Consider the following 20,434-nt stretch of genomic DNA (forward strand, 5'->3'; position numbering starts at 1 on the left):
TGCTTTGATTTGAAAGAAAACAGCGTATCCTTGTGGCGTGGCTGATAGAAGAGCGTACGCTGCCTGAGTTCAGCTCAGATTTGTCTAAATGGCACTACGCTGATTTGGAGAGACCCAGAGAAGAGGAATTGTTGAATAAAGTCGTTATTTTTGTTTTCTTTGTGTACAAAAAGTATTGTCTTTGCTTCATAATGTTACGGTTGAATCACTGATGACAGATGGAGTATTCTGACGATGTCTTTCATACTTTCCTGGACCTTGACACTGTTATTTATTAGCAGTCTATGGGACAGTCTCAAGCCTCCTGGTTTTTATCCAAAATATCTTAAATTGTGTTCCGAAGAGGTTTGGAACGACATGTGAGTAAGTGATTAATGACAAAATTTCATTTTGGGGTGGAGTAACCCTTTAAGTGGAAGAAATGGCTTTTGAACATATTATGTAGAACAACGTATTTATTTAAAGTAAATAGTAAAAATTTGAAAGGCAGAAATATTTCTCATATAAAAAGCTGGTCAACTGAAAGTGCTGGATGGGACTGCTGTCATGTCTTTTTGAAGAAGGAGTCCAGTGTGCCGCTGTTTCCCTGCAGTCACGCTCTCTTGGCCTGCGGGCCGCTCTGAGTCTTCGTCCTGCTCTTCCCACGGGACGACTGCTGCGCTCCGGCCGTCACGGCCCGGCGCTGGAGAAGAATGACTTCTGCAAGTCCAGAGCGAAATGATAGTCCATATGTTCAGGCATTTCCCAGACCAGCACCTTCAGTCCACAGCACTCACACACACTCACATCCTCACGGGACAGAAGACCAGTCAAAGCAGGAGACCTAACAGAGAAACATTATCAAGTCTTACAGAAATAACTCACTCGACTAGGGCCGGGCAATAAAACAATGTGAGAAATCTGTGTCTCTGTGTAGATGAATGGTGTTGATTTAAGTCAGCTTCAGAAACTCAAACACACAACATCTCTCCGCAGTCTTCTACCATTATATGACACATGAACACATGAGACTTCATCTCCAGGGCTGGTCTGAGGAGTCACTTCACAAGCTTTACTTACAGTTTAGCTTGAGAAAAACATATTACTGTTGTATACTAAAATATAACTCTCAAGTAAAATAAAATTAAAAATAATATACAATAAAAAATAAAACAAAATAACACATAAATAAAATGAAATGTACTGTATAGCCTACTAAAATGCCGTAATTCTCAAGTAGTAGTAATAACAATTATTATACTCTTATAAGAATATCAGAAAACCACTTTCATATTGAATTTATTAGACCCCAGGGGCTGTCGTTAGAAGCTGTCAAATGCGGCTGTGCTTAGGTCGAATCTAAACTCTTTTTGGCTATTTAAAAAAGGGTGGAGCCCTGTCTTACTGTTTCAGTTCAAATTCTATCAACACATTAGAAGATAACGCGGTGCATTTCAAGGCACTTCAGTGGACATTTACATCTGTGAAATGTTAACTGGCAATCTCAGAGGGACTTCAAGTAAATGTTTTTGGTTCAAGTAGTTCAGCTGACAAATCTTCAGCAAGCATCTGAACATAATTAAGTGTCCATAATGTCCCCAGTAATATCTTTAATAATAAAAAGAGAGATTTTAATAGCATTACAATGACCATATTATTTGGATCTGGATCAGACATGGACTGCGGTGTCTGTTTGCACTGGTACTCACACCACGCCTCCTGGTGGCTTCCGGCGGTGTTGGAGGCTCTTGATGATGGCCAGGCTGTCTGATGTCATCTTCACAGCGTCGTATCGAACAAGAGCACAGCAGCGAGAGAAACTCCCACCGTCAGCTGTTTGGCCACCCGCCCGTTCTGTAGACCAAACAACACAGAAGCATCACATATGAAGAGTAGAATGCATCGCATCGTGCGGTATTAGTCTGGTCAACGATTCACTGGATGAAGCACTTCACCAAATCAGACTGAAGTGTCTGAAACAGTTTGCGGCAGGCAGCACAGATCTACAAATTACTCAATCAAAACTCACATTCAGATGCCTAACCGTTACTCCCACATAAAATCAAAAAAAAAAGACAACATATCTGAACCTTATATATATATATATATGCGATTCATTGTTTGACAGCACTAATATATACATACTACACTGAAGAGATAGTTTTTTTGCATAGATTAAAAAACGATCTGTCTCTCAGATCTGTTTTAGTGTGTAACACTAAAGATGTGCTAATGTTGTGAAAAAAGTAATTTATTTAAAATAAAATGTCTTATCACTTACCATTTTGATTCTTTGATTCTTGTGACTAACTGAAAATAAATGTTAGGAGCAGAATGATGCATGAGTGAAGTTACTTTTTTTCATACAGTTAATTAAATTGGTGAATGATAATGTCTTTCTGTCGGTCATCTCTCATTCGCAGGTGTGGCAAATATATTTATTTGTATTGTTTAAAAAAAAGTATAATAGTACGGTTGTTTTATATAATATATATATATATATATATATATATATATATATATATATATATATATATATATATTTCAAAAGCTCTGAATGAGTCTCAGTCAATCAGAACTCTTTATTTGTTTTATAAAACAGCATTACTTCAAGCGATAATGGACTCACCCATATCTCTGTTGCTTGTTCAGTCTTTCCTGTAACTCGAGGGGCCAACTGATGAGGAGGCCAGTTACTGCACCTGCATGAGAGAGTGAGTTACACCAAGCGACAAGCATCTGGGAGACGCATCCGTGGTGGGACTTCCGGTCTCAGTTCCCCATGTACCTGCTGCTGTGTAGAGAAGTTCTTGCTGCAGCCGATGGATTTGGGAAGCTGTCGAGGATTTATGGGCTCAAACTCGATCCCGAGTCGTACAGCCACGGCCTGAGGAACAAAGATGAGATGAGCAACCTTACCAGAGTGTAACGGGAAAAAGATATATTAACTACAGAACTTTCTGTGACTTTTTAAGACTGTATTGATTTCTATGAATTTTTTAGGACATCTCTTCCAGTGGCAGGTTTTTCTGAATGCCGAGTCTTCTCTCTGAAGTGCTGCTCCAGCTGGACCATCCTGAACTTACTGAAATCACTAAGATCTCCAACTCCATACACTCCATGACGGACTTCACTGCTTCCCTCCCAGATTTCCCAGCGATTATGACTGAAGAAGAGCAACCACACAAGCATTTGGCCCATCTCACGAGAATTATAATATCATCATAGAACCCAGGTGATCTACTTCTACATTTTCCTGATGGGAAGGGGAGGCTGAAGGTTGCCCCAGTGGCAAAGCGGTTTGGTCGACGGACGTGTTTAAACCACATGCTAGTTTGGCTAACACCCATGAAAATATACAGTTTGATCACCAAGTGTTGAAGAAGTGCTTTCCTCTCATTCGGCGTGAAAGGTTTGATTCATGTTGCATTGTGGGGCGCATCTGGACACACACCTAGTCATGTGTGTTTCATACGCCGTTTCAGTGATTGTCACATTTATCTCAGAAAAGACATTCTATGAAGAAATGAACAACATTCTAAAAAAATAATCACTTTCCAAAGGGGGGAGCTTTGATGCTTGTGTGCACTATATTACAGTTTTTAACCAGTTTAATCTATCTTTGAATAAATCTCTAGTGAAAAAGAAGTTATGACAGTCAGCATTTAAATCCTTATATTCCAACATGGATTAGAGCATAATTATATCATAACATACTGTATAAGAACTAGTTTATGTACAATTTACAACTGTTTTCGAGTGCTGATCTAAAAATCAAAAAATTAATTACAATAGGATTTGAACCATTTGGACTGAGTTGACACTTGACATTTTGTACCTGATAGATATATATCCATGAACCGATTTAGAATTCAAGTTAACAATCAATTAGTTTTCTTACAAACCGCGCCGGTTTGTCTTCACAAGACATTAACTGATGGACTGGAGGCTGTGGATTACTTGGTGATGTTTCTATCAAAACTGTTTGGCCTCTCATTCTGACGACACCCATTCACTTATTGGTGAAATGATGTAATGCTACATTTCTCCCCAGTCTGATGAAGAAAACAAACTCATCTACATCTTGGATGGCCTGAAGGGGGCTTACATTTTCAGCAAATGTTCATTTTTTATTTCTTTAATGAACAGTGATCTGAACACACATATGAAAGACATGGTTAGAGGATTAGTCATCATATCAAAAAACGTCTGTCGTAAGTGGGTTTTTCACAAGTATTAATAAAGATTGCATTTCTAACTTGACACGTGCATTTTAACAGTGTCCCTTTTCCTCATTTTGGACACCCTGTGTTGGGACTTTACAGCATAATAGGATGAAGAAATGCACACTTACAGGGTGAGATCAGCCTTCCCATGAGCCTCTCTGACTCTGGCCCCTGTAGATCAGGACACAGCTTCCTGGCATCATCTGCCCACATGTTCCTGCTGACCCCATGAGCTCTGGCCTCATAACTCAAAACACATCACTGGGGTTTAACCGGGACACTTCTCATATCCTGCTCATTTTTAATAAAGAAAAGGAACCCACTTTTAATCATCATGAACATTTTCTTGACATTTAAGCACACAAACAAACAATTACCAAATGACAGTGCTTTCTGCTGACTCTGAGACTCAAGACAAATGCGTTATGAATAACTGCAATGAAAATTTACCTTGAGGTTGTTAACTGTAATTTGTTTTTTTGTGGCATTTTCTTAAGAGTATTTTGGGGTAATGTTAAATTAATAATGGCAGTTCAAGAGAAAACATTGAAAATATATCTCTGTATATATATATTTTTTTTACAATCTAGGCCAGATTTAGTGCTCTACAATAAATGTGTGCCTGTAACGCAAAGGCAATGTCATTCTGTAATGTTACATGTCTCCCCCTCCGCCTTTCCATGTATGTATTGTATGTTTTTGAGCTCGGGATTGATTCTTTGCTCCACTTGCACATAGAAGCAACCCATGTCCACCAGCGCGATCACTCTCTCCTTCTCGATATCCATCAGCACATTTATTACTTCAGACCAATTTTTGTTAATTGCTTTTGTTAATTGTATAATAAATAAACAGAAAACAGATAGAATACAAAAAGATTAGAGAAGTTAACGGTAGGGTTTTTTTTTTTTTAAGAAAACAAGCTGATAGTAAATGAATAGAGTGCAAGTCTAAAAGGTGCTTTTTTTGCACATAAGTCTGAAGTAGTAAATTTATAAAAATAGGTGCAAACAGGTGCAAACAATAAAAACATTAATTCCTTAAACTATATGCGAGCTGCTATTGGTAGCCAGTGCTAATGGATAACCAGAGGTGTGACGTGCAATCTTTTCGGCTCGTTAATTTTTTTTCTTGCTGCCGCGTTCTGGATTAATTGCAGAGGTTTGATAGAAGTGGCTGGAAGACCTTCCAAGAGAGCACTGCAATAGTCCAGCCTGGACAGAACAAGAGCTTGAACGAGGAGTTGTGAAGCATGCTCCGAAAAAAAGAGAACCATTACAGTGAATGGATTACAATATATTTATTGTGCTGTAACATAAAGCACAAAAGAAAGGCAGACTGCCACATGCAGTGCCTCATTTGGATGTGTTTGAAGTCTTGGAGCTCGACTTCCCTACGTTTCTCCTACAAATGGGCCTTGAGCTTGTTTGGAGGTTCTAGCAGGGGAGCACAGCTACTTCTATACCAACGATCGTCCGCCGGGGATCTCGTCCTCTTCCACCGAGCGCGGAGCTTCGGGAGGGACACACATGGACCGGTGAGGGAGGAAGGGGACACCCGCCTAGCCAGCCAGATCAGCCGAATCAACCCTAGCGATCAATGGGGTGACAGATGTCGCAGCCAGATCGCCCTCACATCCAAATAACACACGCGTTCACGCGATATATATACCTCAGAGGCGACCGGTGCTTCTCTTCGACGGTGACCTCACATTAAGTTACTGCTTTCACATGTTCGCTATACTTACACGATCAAATATAGATGTATGAAACACGACACGAATACAAACTGTGTATTTATTCGCTCATTATACTCTTTTGAAACCAAAACAGTTGGTATTTCCCACAATGCTTTGCTGCCATGGCCCGCGCTACCATTGGCGGACGCAAACTGAAAGTCGCTGTCACAAAGTGGACCAAGATTATTTAGTTTCTGTTAAGTTTATATATTAAAGACATTGTGCATATATATAAGTAACGCTTTGGATTGACAATCCAAGTGATATTTTGTAAAGTTACGACTGTATGTTGACTAGTCAGAGTATTGACGCTTGGAGCATTAAGTAATAAAACGGCTTGCGATACGTATTTCATACCAGACGGCAATAATCATGACTAAATTAGTCTATTATGACTGCACAGCTGAACGTTTTACGGTTCTACTGCTTAGTTTCTCAGTTCATTCACTGCAGCAGCAGCATACACTTATCTGAAAAGCTTGAGCTGCTTAAAACTGGTCCATGAAACTGTGTAATTACGTGTTTTTTAATACATCCAGTGGCGAATACTGAGATCAGCACTGTCTTATCTTTTTTCTGTCACAGGTTTCTTGTAGATTAGTGTGGCACTGTCCTTGGACTTTAGCACCACCCACGAGTTACGCAACATCTTCAGCATTAAACTCCCTCACACTTTGTCTTTTGCAGCTTTTGAAGTGTCGCTCTATTTCGTAAAAATGTCTGACAAAGTTGTGTTGCATTACTTCAATGGAAGAGGAAAGATGGAGTCGATCCGATGGCTGCTGGCTGCAGCTGGAGTCCAGGTTTGTTGCGTGGAATCTGGAGAGGTTTTCCACGTCGACGCAATTAAATGGAATTTACGCTACATATACATTTAATAAAACCAGCTGCAAACAGTATGCATGACAAAGAAGCATAGATAGATACTTTAGGAATCGAATGTGTACATTTTCGAGATAATGTTTTGACTCATCGTGGAATGTGTTTTTACAGTTCGAGGAAGTGTTTTTGACCAAAAGGGAGCAGTATGAAAAACTGCTCAGTGGTATGTTACCTGATCCGTAAATTCCTCATCTCTTCTTGATTTATTACGTTATAATAATGCAACTGTGTGTTTACTGTAGTGGAGCCCTGATGTTTTCAGCAGGTGCCTTTGTTGAAATAGACGGCTCGCTGCGTGCAGGTCCAAAGCCCATCTTGAATTATCTTAGCTTGAACAATACAATCTATATGGGAAAAGACCCTGTAAAGCACGTGCCTATGTACGTGTCAGCGTGGGGGGTCGGTTATGAAAAGTTTCTTGGAATTGAGATTAGTCAAATGGTTTCCTTTTTGGATCTCCACCACACCCAAGCAATTATCACTGAATGCATGTGTTTTTGTCCTGAAGGATCGACATGTATTCAGAGGGTGCCAGTGATCTAACGGATTTGATTATTATGTATCCTTTCAAACCAGCTGAACACAAACAGACACACCTCAGTACTATAGAGCAAAAGGCCAAAGATCGCTTTCTTCCTGTGTTTGAAAAGGTACTGACAACTTTTTATTCTATTTATCCCCTTTACCCAACCACCACCACACACACCCCAAAAATTATCCACCACTGGAGAACATGAACTTATGGTTTTGTTTCTGTTTTTTAGGGTCTTGCAGACTCTTTCATTTCCTGGTGGGGAAAACCAGCTGCGCCGAGCCGAAGTTCACCTCTTGAAGTCACTCTGATGTGCAGGAGGTGCTTCACTACCCTATACTTTCAACCTTTACCAAAATCCAGTGGCTTCTGGTTCAGGTTTCCAACACACGAACACCCAACCCCACAAAAATACATTTTGTTTCCAAGATTTTGATGGTTTAGAGTTGCCAGTACATTACAAGAAACAGTGAAAAACAGCCAGAATTATGGTCAAGTTTCACGTGTCCATATAAAACATTTATTCAAAAAAAACACTACTGTCAGCTAAAAATAGCGGTACAGCAAACACTTTGCCATGTATCTGTTAATTATCTGCTACAAAAGGACTGCCCTTCTTCAAGTACCTATGGTTATGAATTTTGTCTAACCGTTCATTTGTTGTGCAGGCGGTCAAGAGAAAATAAAGGCCGTTACCCAACAATCAGCAAGTTTCTCCAGCCTTGGCAGCGCAAAGGAAAAAGGGGAAGAAAAGGGAAAGCCCTCACCCGAGGAGGTCGTATGTGAAAAAAGTTATGGCGGTTGTTGAGCCAGCCCTTTTTAGTAGTAGCCCACGGGGGAAAAAACATGGAACTCAAAAACCATTTAGATGTCAATCACTAATTCAAAAAAAAATTTGAGCAGGCTTGCTTTGTGTTACAAGATTAAACGCTGAGACTCTGTAACGAACAAGATTTACTGTTTGGATGTTCCAGAATACGTTGAGGTGATTAAAACGTGTGTGAAGTGAAAACAAAGTAATATTTGTTAGAACGTGGTCTGTTCCTGAAAACACTAGTAGATGCACATCCGCAAAGACATCCAGGCGGCGGAAAACAGAAGACCAATTTACAACACCAAAAACATCCAAAATAAAAGAGGTGCTTTGACACTTCCAGCCTCAGCATTGCCACATCTGCGCTCTGTCACGAACTTAAACATGCATTTGCTGTAAGTAACAACGTTGATCTGTTGGGAGCATATCAGTAAAAATAATTCAAACATCAGTTCTTCCTAGTGTTCATTTTCACACAGTGTGGTGAAAACATGACGTAAAGGGATACTGTAAAGTCACCCTAATATGCTCTGATGTGTTGTCTGATTTTGATGAAGAAATCACGCCTTTGTGAACTCTTCAGAGCAAATGCAGTAATATTGATTATTATCAGTGCTGCAAAACACTGACATACTAATTTTAGCTCCATCAGCACAATACCTTCATTCTTCTTAACACAAGAATTTATTTTTTTTTGTTTTTGAACGGTGATTGTATGAACACCCAGACATTTCCATTACGCAAACTTCAGAGTTGTACCTGAGTCCTGTCGTGATTCCTGCAGGGCATTAATTTTCCAGATTTCCTGAATCGTCATTCCCATCACAAGTGTACATCAAAACACACCGGCGGCGGCTAGTGCAGAAACAGTCATGAAAAAAGAGTAAGTTCAAAGCGTATTTGTGATTGGTCAACATCAGTGATTTATATTTTCATTACTTACTTAGAAGGTCCAGTAATCCCAAATGTGGATCATTGAATATTTAGATGCTCCATATGCAGACACACTTCCAAAGAAGAGTCCGGCAATTAAGGACACCACACTTCCTGCAGAAGTTCAGTAAATGTCAATTCAATATCTCCAGCAATCCCCTTACAATCAAGTACAGTGATGCTATGGATGGAACAGAGACCGCAGACTAAGTAACACCTGAGCGTTTAAAAGAATATTATAGTTTTGCAATTATATTGCCATGGTATCAGGTTCAGAAATATAGTGATATCATAGTACTTTTCTGTTAGTTATACAATACAAATATAAAAATAAAGTGCATAATGCACTGCACTGAGCAGCTGCGCTGGTTCAGCATAAAACCAAGAGCAGAGTTCAGAAGTACCTCTTCTTTTATAGCCCATAAAGCCGCCCAGGAGTAGAGCGCGAGAGCGGCATCCCCCCCCGTAGGCGAAGCCCCACCAGTCCCACTGCCATTCTCGTGCCTGCAGACCTGAGGGAACAATAACAGACACACTACTACCAGAAGAACAACCACAAGACCACATCACCACAGCGATACCCACAGGCCTAACATACCATTACCAAATCTCGAGAGTGATCGAAATAGACTGGAAATGCGACTGTAGGTAGGTAGCTGAACTTATCTATACTTGAAGTTCAAGCGCAACGGAAATGTATCTGACGTCGGGCCGCGCGGCAGGCTGAGGTGACGCGAGAACAAGGAAGTGAAGTGTAGCCCGAATTCAGAATCACGACGAGACTCTCCTTTCAGATCTTTCATTTATTTATGCTCTTTCCGTTTTATACAATTTAATTTACTCTGTGTAACTTTGAAAAAGTTGAACATGCGCAGGGTCATAGTTTTAGCTTGAAGCATTTTATTATTATCAGCTCTCAGGGTATATTTTTCGTGTGAGCTGTACTTCATGTGTTATTTACTGAGTAGGAAAGCATATGCCTTATATACTGTAATCTGCCTTATCAGGTTTTGTTGTTGTTGTTGTTTGTTTGTTTGTTTGTTTGTTTGTGCGTCATAGTTGCGACCCTTGATCAGTGGTGGTGGGCATAACGGGATTAGCTTTACTCGTTTTACTGTACTTAAGTACATTTTTCAAGTAATCTGTACTTGGGGGACTGGAGTAGTTTTATTTTGAGTAACTTTTTACTTTCTACTTCACTTACATTCCAAGCATAAGATCGTACTTTTTACTTCCCTACCATTTCATAAAACATATCGTTACTCCCTTAGAATATATTATATCACATGCTCTGACACGCAGAAGCGGTTTCTGATTCAAGAACGAACATTGATTCTTTTCAATGAACTTTTTAAAACGATTCATGTCACGAATTAGAATGATCCTGATTGCAGCTGTTCTAGAGTCAACAACTCACTGTTCAATGAACCGTTTAGTGGCGAGTCTCTAGTGAACTCAATTCACAACCGGGAAGATCTTGTGGAGCGCGCGCGACTGATGCTGCTAAAAGGAAAGTTAGCTAATGGTCGAATTTTAGGATTATTGATTATTTTAACTGAAAATCATATTTAGGTCAAAATTGTCAGTTGTTTGTGAACTAAATCTGCTGTAAAGGGTGATCTATTTTAAGCCCACGTGAAAATGCTTGAATGCAAACACATGAACGACATAGTCTGTGCCTCTTAGGTAAAAAACAAAACAAAACAAAACATTAAAATGACACAGATTAAATAAAATTAACTAAATGCACGTTCAAATTCCCGCTGCCATAACATTAAACAGTTCTATTAAATGTTACGCATTTATCCCTATGTGACGTCTGTTTTTATATTGTTATCAACAGTATAAACGTTTATATTGTTTAAAAATTAACCACCCAAGTAGACAGATATGAATGTTTTTTATTCATAACCATACTGAAAATAAGTAAATATTGGTAGCTGATGCTTACTGTCTAGCTAACAAGCTTGCTGATGCTAAGTTGAGGTAATTTTTAAAAATAAAGTCCAAATATTTTTATTCAACCACCTAGATATTTTACATCTGGGGGAAAAAGATAGGATGTGATGTTTAGAACATGGGTAACTACAGTAATTATCAAAGTGGGAATTGATGCCCTCTGGGGGCTTTTGGCCAGGAGTGTTTTTACACCATAGACAAGTTTTGAGAAGGAAAAAATAATTATGAAAATATACTTATATTTTCCTTAAAAATGTTCTTCCTAAATTCAGGCCTTATTCTCATATCATATATAAACTGTGATGTTCTGCAAAACAACAAACTTTAAACTTTTTTTCTTACTGGTGAAAAAAATATGATCAAATATCAAAAAAAAAAAAAAAAAACCAAGTCTTAAATCGCTGGGGTATAATTTCAGCAAAAGCCAAAAATATATGTGTCAAAATGATCAATTTTTATTTTATGGCAAAAAAAATCATTAGGATAATTTAGTAAAGATCAGGTTCCATGAAGATATTTTGTAAATTTCCTACCGTAAATATATCAAAACTTCATTTTTGATAAGTAAATATGCATTGCTAAGGACTTCATTTGAACAACTTTAAAGGTGATTTTCTCAATGTTGATTGATTTTTTGCACCCCTCAGATTCCCAGATTTTCAAATAGTTGTATCTCAGCCAAATATCATCCTTTCCTAACTGCTTATTTTATTCAGCTTTCGGATGATGCATAAATCTCAATTTTGAAAAATTGACCCTTAGAGTGGTTTTGGTGGTCCAGGGTCACAAATCTGTTTTCTCTCAGTACATCACAGTGTAAGCTTCACAGTGAACATTACTACATCACTCTCGTCAGCGTAGTCCATATCAACAACAAAAATATATCTTGACTCCATGTAGTTGGTTATTTTGGGAAAATTCCCAGGTATTTTTTTGAGCAGTAGAATTATACTAAAAAAATGTGCTAATATAAAATTAAATTAAGTAGTCTATATAAAATTGCTAAATAAATCTATCAGTACTTTTTTTTACTTAAGTACATAAAAAAATCGAGTACTTTTGTACTTTCACTCGAGTAAAATTGAAAAAGGAGTACTTTTACTGGAGGATTATTTTATTATACGTATCTGTACTTTTACTCAAGTACTTGATTTGTGTACTTCGTCCACCACTGCCCTTGATATATTACAGTTTTAAGGTGTGGGAAGTGGTTTTCAGAGACTCTTTTCTGCAGGTTACATCATGGCACCGGTAGGTGGCGACAAGTGTCTTCAGTCATTGATTTATTCAGGAACAAATACACTCGCCAATGAAAAATAAGGTGGGATAAACTATATAAACCTGACAATTCCCAAAGCACAACGATGATACATAAAAGTAGAGAAGGAAAACAAGACTTGAGATAATGAAGGAAGAACAAAGTGATGATGAGGACTGGGTATGGGAAGAGGTACCAGAAATATCTGCAATAATGATTCCTACCACTATTTTAATTTTATTATGGTTATATGAAGTTATTGTGTTATATGTTCAAAATATCCTTTACAAAAGTTTCAACCTGTCATCCGGACTACAGAGGACAAGGACAACCTGTTGCTCTTTATGGCCTACAAGCAGATAAAACAACCTGTTGCTCTTTATGGCCTACAAGCAGATAAATATTGCTACTTCTTAGATCCTGTAAACTGAAGACTAAATTTATCAGCTGGAGCCCCTTCGTATTCAGCATTTATCTTTTAAAATATTATGGAGAACTTGTAAATAATAAAAAAAAGAAAAGAAAAGAAAAGTAAAAAGGTACAAACCTAAATCACACCTAGTATAAAGAGCTAATAAGACCATTTAAATATAAATAAATAAAATGGTGCCCAATAAACAAAGTTCATGAATTTGCGAACATTAGAAAGAAATGACATAATATCAAAGACCAGCAGCTCTGAGGTCAGTTGCATAAACACAGTCACTCAGTCTTTTAAGAACTAGTTTGATTAACTAGCAGTTAGCCAAGTTACTTTTAAAAAGTTATGACCTAGTCATTAAAAAAAAAAAAAAAAAAAACAACCTTTTACAAAGCTGGACACACATGTATTGTTGCATGCAGCGCTCCCTGAGCAATTAAATAAACTTTGTGTTTTAGTTTTGAGAGTCAAATGTTCAGTGAAATATATGCGTGTGTTCAGCAGCAGGAATGTTGATATTGATTATAGGAGAATTCACACAACCATAACTTCCCACATCAAAATTCTTAAAGACATTTTAAGAATCAAGCCGTTCACTTTCACAATATCTTTTTAGACTTGAGGCTTTAAAGTTTTGGTTGCATTGATCAATTAAAATAAAGCCACTTTATAATGGAGTCGGCGTGAAATGAAAATTCACTCATGCCTGTTGTCACTGTCATCCTCAGACTGCTCCGGAATCATATTTACTTGGAAAAACGCAATACCAGTTAATCTGAATTGATTTAAATATGTTTCTTTTAACAGATTCTCATTTTTAGAGCAGAACTCTATTACAAAATCAATAACACAGTTTCGGGGGAAACATTATATCTTGCCATCCTTATTCTTTGCTATAGAGCGACAGATTCTCATTTTTAGAGCAGAACTTGTTGAGGTTAATCTTAAACATTTTTATTAATTGTTTAAAAAAAAAACCAATTTATTGTTTTTGTAAACCAAGGAAAAAATGAAAAAGGCACTAGAATACATTTAAGAATAGAATTGTAAAAGAGTGAGCCTTTTGCTGAATTTGACTGCAAAGTGTGACATTTCTGCATTTTAGCAGGACGCTTTTCATCCAAAGTTGACTTACAGTGCATTCATGCTAACATTGTCTTTTTTACCTAACATGTGTTCCTTGGGAATCAAACCCACAACCTTCTTTCTGCGCTGCTAATGCAATGCTCTACCACTGAGCCCACAGGAACACGAATATAGTGTTCAAATCAAAGCTGAATATAATCATTGAGTTTTTTAATATAGAAAACAAGCACACAGGGAACACTTGTACTATTCAATGTGTTGCTTTCAGGAAAACCTGTTTTGCTCAACAGTGTGCGCTCATAAGGACAACCTGCAGTTGTCAAACTGACAAACCACTCTCGAATGAAAGACAATACCGATAAACGGTCACACGATTTATTCTTGAGAAGGAAAATATAAAAGAACAGCAGATTGAAGGACGTAACCAGAGAAAAACAGGCTCATGTGTGGCATGGCTGAGAAGACGTCTCAGTCTTCACCTGAGGGGCACGATCTCCTCTCGAACGCCTTTCCTTGGTGATGATGCAGATCTTGAGGGCATCTCCTGTGTAGACGTCCCTCTCAGCGGCCGAGATGAACACATCCTTCACCAGCTGCACCGGCCTTCTCCTGGCTCAGGGGAAGCTGCTCCACGTTCTCCATGGTTCTTGAATCCAATCTGAGAGAACAAAAACAAACTCACTGAAGTCTTCAAGAAGAAAAAGGTTTGATTTAGCTCGACGACACCAGGTCGTACACATTTGCTCTGCTTATATTCTCCAATTACCGAGAGCGATAACCGCAAACCAACCAACATTAAGCCCAAAGTATTCTATGTTTTTGTATGCGTACAGTCACATGCGTAGCCTTTCAAAGTATACTCTAGTTGATAACTTGCGCGTGAAGGCAGGCGTTGCTCTAAAAAGTTTCGTTTTTGTCCAGTGTCTGCGCTATTTTTCTGCAGAAGTTATGAGGGATAGAAAATGTCCAGATTGTACTCTTTTAAAATAAAGTCTCGCTCTCATAACCCCTCACACAACGTGCTTGTCAATGAGGCCGGCGTTGTTTTTGGCAGTCGCCTCCGCATCTTTTGTTTTCGCTCGCTCTGTCTCTTTATTTTAGTTTTCTGCTGTGAAACAGCGTCCCGGGCCAGTGCTGCCACCTTGTGGAACAACTGAATACTGCAATTTCAGTGCGCAATGTGTTGACCTGTACTTACGAAAGTTACAAAATCGGTTTGTGTGCGTACAGTAGACCGCATCCCATTCTGGAGAGGAAACCTGCGTCAGGCACACTTTACGCGGACCCTCACATATGTGTAAAAACCAAAGTATACTTTGAGCTTTACTTTCATTTTAAATGTGAAAATGAAATGATGAATCTCTGGAAAAAGTTTCATTTCACCTTAATATTAAAAGATATTTACGACTTTTCTTTCAAGGTTACATTTTCATGAATATATTAATCATATTTGACAAATACAATATGATATATAAATACTTTGCGCAGTCTTATTTTTACAGTAATAATAATTTAGAGGGGAAAAAAAAAAATGCTAAATAGTCCTGAAAAATCAAGATCTTTTATATTTCCTTTCAGTAAAACAGAAAAGCTTGTCTCTATATATTTTGAGTATAAATATAACTCTCCTAAATGTCTCCACCTGGTTGTCAAGAAGAGGCTGCAGCATTGCACTCGCAGAGCCGCCTGCTTTATAAGTGTCCCTCTGGTAAGAACCAACCGGATCGAAACTATAAACGGCACCTCGACCTTTGAAGGAAAAACGAAACTCACTATTTAAATGGACAATTCTGTATTAAAAAAAATTAGTGTGAATAATAAACTGTTTAGATGTTTCTGAGCTAGAGAATTTAAATAATATTTCTATTAACTTTAGCATGTGAGAGCATCTTTGACGATCTCCGTTCCCTCTGACAAACTCACCCTCCTCATCGAGACCACCTATAATGTTGTAAGACATAGTAAGGGAAGAAACGCCTCCCGTACAGGCATGGTTTGACAGCATGGCTGCTGCGATCGCTCCCGCTCGTCATGCTCTTATTATTTGAATGCTTGTACATCTACAAGAGAAAGAAGAAGTCCATTTACTGAGGAAACATACGGCTCATAAAACATGTCCCGTCACCACTTATATGTGTGTCAGCACTGACCGAACAGGACCTGACCAGAAAACATGACGACAACTTTCCAGTTTTCTGTTTTAGGTGTCAAACCCACCTTCAGTCTTGCCTCAATGATTTTGGTTAGCGTCAAGCAGTCCCCATGGAAACCACTGCAGCCAATCACTGTAGTGTTCTGTCCTGTATGAGAAAGAGCCAGAGGAGATCAGCTTTCAGCTTCTCCCAGTACACTTAACAGCTAAATCAAAGCAGAATCACATATTCACTACATATTTGGCCAATGAACACCTCAGACCTGACTGACTTTTTTTTCCACTTGAGCAAAAAAATAAATACATTAAAAAATCAAGTCAATAAATAACCTGTCCACTTGAAATGTGCTCTTCATCCAGCGCAGATATATAGTCTAACAACATTTTTTCATGTCCACTACAACAGACGCCAGGACAGAAAACAGCGCTGAAGAGCTCATATTTTAACCCTTTCCTACGACAGCCGTCAGCAGTGTCACTAGTTTTTAATAATCACTCCTTATCTTGCAACTCGTGATTAACAAGAACATCGAAACAGAGGTGGTTTAAGAAAAAACCAAATCTGATTTAAAATCTGAAAAATTTTGAAGCACTTTCCAACATTCACAGACAGCTCCATAACATACAGAGTGTCATCACTCAAAAACACTAGTTCAACAAACATATCCATACATCATGCCTTGATTATTTCAACTACACAACTGTATTTTATTTTGCAATCGCACGCGATGGTTGATTTAAGAAGTATTGCCGATCGCATGTTGCATGAAATATCAAAAAGCTGAAGAAACAACACCACATTTTCTTGACTGTTTGAGCCACAGAACGATCTCTCACACACACACACTCACAGTTTGTAGCACTTGGGCGAGTCTCGGCTGTGGATGCTGTATCCCTCCCTCAAACGTTGTCTGAACCACGAGCGCGAAGTCTTCTCTCCCTTCCTCCCCCCGCCACCGCCGCCAGCACAGTCCTGAGAAATACGATCATTAACGTTCTTTTAAGAATCAAACTTTTTAATAATCTTGACAACAAACATATCATTGGAAAGGTATGAGTCTCAGGATTCCATATTTTGTGTTTATTTTTGAGAATTGAGTAAAATTGACAGAGAAATCTAGAGTAACAAAATTCAAGAGTATTTTTGAATGCTCCCTAGTGGCTGTTTGTGGTATGACTGCCCAAAATAAAATCTCACAGGAAACCTCAGTATCTTTTCATATCAACTTCAAATTTGGAACATAACTTATTTTAGACCAAGGCTTTAATTTTATGCCAATTTATAATAATAACCTAAAAATTAATATGCCGCATTTTTATTTACAATACATTTAAACTTCTAAACCTTTTTGATACTTTAATTTTTTTGAAAAAACATTCCACTTTTGCCAAAAATATCTGGCTAATTTTCTTCTTTAAAAAAGAGACCAAACCTTAGGTCTATATTCCAAAAGTGTTCATAAAATACAACAATTTAAGTTTGGATAGTGCCCTTTAAGTGCCTATTTTTCAAATCATGAGGGGGTGACAGTTAAGGGGTTAAACATTAATGCACAAATGATATGTTCTTTGTCATCCAACTAAATCATGAACACTACGAATATTATGATCTGGCTTCTCATGTGAGGTTTATCTGAACAATGAAATAAGTCTAATCAGATATCAATAACACGCCTATAATATCTACACAGTATATTAATAGCACGAGATACTAGCTGTTTTTTGACCAGTTTTTTCTGACTTTGAGAAAAACTAATGGTTTTCCGTCCAATGCTGCACTGATGATAGTGAAAGTAAAATCCCGCACAGCTTCTATCGAGTATAATTGATCAGATATAACAGTCCGGGTACTGTGCTGCTTTCAGACTCGTGATTTTCTGAGTTTTAAGTCTCTGCTGAAGCAGGAATCAGACTTTCTGAAGGTTTCTGCTGCGGAGCGGAGCGTCCCCTGTGCTGGAGGAAGACGGACACACACACACGCGCGCGCGCGCTTCTTACCCTCCGTTTTGAAGGCGTAAGGAGAGAAACTTGTGCTCCACTTGCCCTGTGTAGTGATACTCCTTCACCTTTCCATTACCTCCATAAGCCTGAGCAGAAATAATCATGAGCTCCCTCACCAACAACTCGCTGTATCACCGCCAATATGGCCGCCGGAAGTTGACAGGTCCTTCGCTTCCTGTGCGCTCCACGTCACATGGAAGCTCGTGCCGCGCCGTCTGCTGGAAGCAGGTGTGAATAACTATTCAAACTTCGAGCACGTCCACAGAGTTTAAAGGGACAGTTCACCCGAAGATAAAATCCTGTCATCATGTTACTATTGAAGTCAATGGGAACCAGCAGTATTCTGTTGCTTTCTTATGTTGAAAATAAAAGAAGATGTTCTGAAGATTGCTGGCAATCAAACAGCTGGTGGTTCCCATAGTATTTCTTTTCCTACTATTGAAGTCAATGGGAACCAGCAACTGTTTGATTACCAGTGTAAGAGGGGCTGTTGACCATAGGAGGAAACTTCCGTCTCTTGAAAATGTCCGTTGAAATAATGCAGGCATACACATAAACTGGAACTTTACTGTCTTTTTTTTTTTTATTTGACAGAGCTCAGTGATTGAATTTTAACTCGCAGCTCGCATTACAGGCTGTTCCTTCTCTCTTGACACACTTTCCCGCGAATGCCCCGTTTCACTTGACAACCAGTGCCCTTCTTCTTCTTCTTCTTCACTGCGCATGTCATCGCGCGCCAACCTGTTCCCTCACGGTCACATACTTAAACCAAATCAGATTATCCTACTTGTATAACAATTTACACATAATATAAATAATCAAATAAATCTCACATTTTCCCCCCCTTAGCAAAAGAAATGTCCGCATTTCAAATATACCAAAAAACAAATAAATCTGCACACTAGCAATCTTCAAAACATCTTTATTTGCCATCATAAAAAGCCATCAACTCCATTGTGCATTTCTATCTTTTGTGATTCTTGTGTTCTTTTCTTCTTCCTGTAGTGTTCTTTTCTTCTTCCTTCCTGTATTCCAAATAGTTTAGAATGAATTCTTTATTTATTTTATATAGAATGAATAGATCTCCTTTAGTAACCTCTTCCACTTCCCCATCCCTATTTATTTACTAGTCTGTCTATTCTCCTGATAAAGGAAAATATCAAACGAGAATAATAAACAGGGAAAAACATAACCAGATCAAAAACCAGGCTGACTGTGGTGATTTATGGGACTGTCACAGAGAAACGACTTCTCTCATCTACACTTAAATTTTCAAAAACCAGTTCCAAAATCAATACAAGCAGAAGCCCATTAGGACAGAAAGTACTACAAACCGTAATTCATTAATTTTTTTTGGGTAATACTATTTTTAGAGGCCTGATCACATGTACTTTACCGTGTCGGTAACTACACTTACAATGTACCAAACCAGCGGTAAGGGGTTTACATATAAATGCACATTAAGCATATTTATACCTGGTAATCACGAAATTTTGATCCTCATCTTATATTGTTTTTTATATCTCTACCATTCAATAAATTATAATGAAAAAGGACCCCAGATTTTCTTAAATTTAGCTTCTTTTACCCTAAGAATATAGGTTATCTTTTTTCCATTGCAGTGCATGAAAGATATTTCTCGTAACCAACAACGATCATGGAGGGCCATTCATTTGAGCCTTTTGAATGCACATGTTTGCAATACTTTATTATCCTTTTTAAATATTCCAGTAATCTGAAATAAATGAAATTTATAGAATGAGAACCGCGGATCTAGCTAATAAACTCATTGAAACCTTATGCCCCAATCAGTAGTAGCGCTGATATATACTAGCAGTCCTGCACTAAGGTTTTAAACTGAAAAGACAAAGGCACAGAGCACTGGAAGTGCTCAAGCAGCTCCTGCGGCAAAAGCTTTTTATTAAATGGGAATAGAAAACATGCATTTTTAGCTACATGATGACGAATATAATTATATTCTTGCGGTAAAAGTGAGCACCTGTCCAGTGAGGTTGAGCTCTGGGTGTGACAGACACCTGCAGGCAGCCTGTGGTTCCAGAACCTGTCCATGCCAGGGAGTTAGTTGGTGCGGACCGGCTGGCGTTTCTCCACCCTCTTCTCCATGAAATGGTAAATGTTTCCTGAGTCATGGGAACATTCAGTCTTACACTTACTGATTGTCTCTAGCGCTGTGTCTCCATCAGCTGACACTGTATACCCTCTTGAATGTTCTCAGGAAAGAAAAACCACACCCACCAATGCACTTTCATAACCCCTGGTGGGTCTGATTCACGTGAAACCGTGAGCACAGGACAGGCACTATAGTTTCTTTTTGGGGTGTATTAAAAGGGTGGACGTATGTTTTTTCCGCTTGACATCTGCTGATTAGGTCATTTCAGGGCTTAAAAACGAATACGCCCTTTGATTCATGCAAAGGCTGCAAAAATTACCAG

General features: G+C 38.5%; 1 protein-coding gene and 1 pseudogene across 1 annotated transcript; one reads left to right on the forward strand and one right to left on the reverse strand.

The window, feature by feature from the left end:
* The first annotated feature begins 6,633 nt into the window (after positions 1–6,633).
* LOC122134721 (glutathione S-transferase 3-like) lies at positions 6,634–8,143 on the forward strand. Its single transcript, XM_042711376.1, has 6 exons — positions 6,634–6,746; positions 6,937–6,992; positions 7,068–7,205; positions 7,334–7,475; positions 7,590–7,678; positions 8,026–8,143. The coding sequence occupies exons 1-6, from the start codon at positions 6,660–6,662 to the stop codon at positions 8,141–8,143; spliced, it is 630 nt and encodes a 209-aa protein (XP_042567310.1). The 5' UTR covers positions 6,634–6,659.
* A 6,088-nt stretch (positions 8,144–14,231) lies between these two features.
* Positions 14,232–18,085, reverse strand: LOC122134722 (annotated as a pseudogene).
* Between the last annotated feature and the right edge of the window lie 2,349 nt (positions 18,086–20,434).

Source organism: Cyprinus carpio, chromosome A21, assembly GCF_018340385.1.
Source record: "Cyprinus carpio isolate SPL01 chromosome A21, ASM1834038v1, whole genome shotgun sequence".
NCBI classification, from domain to species: Eukaryota; Metazoa; Chordata; class Actinopteri; order Cypriniformes; family Cyprinidae; genus Cyprinus; species Cyprinus carpio.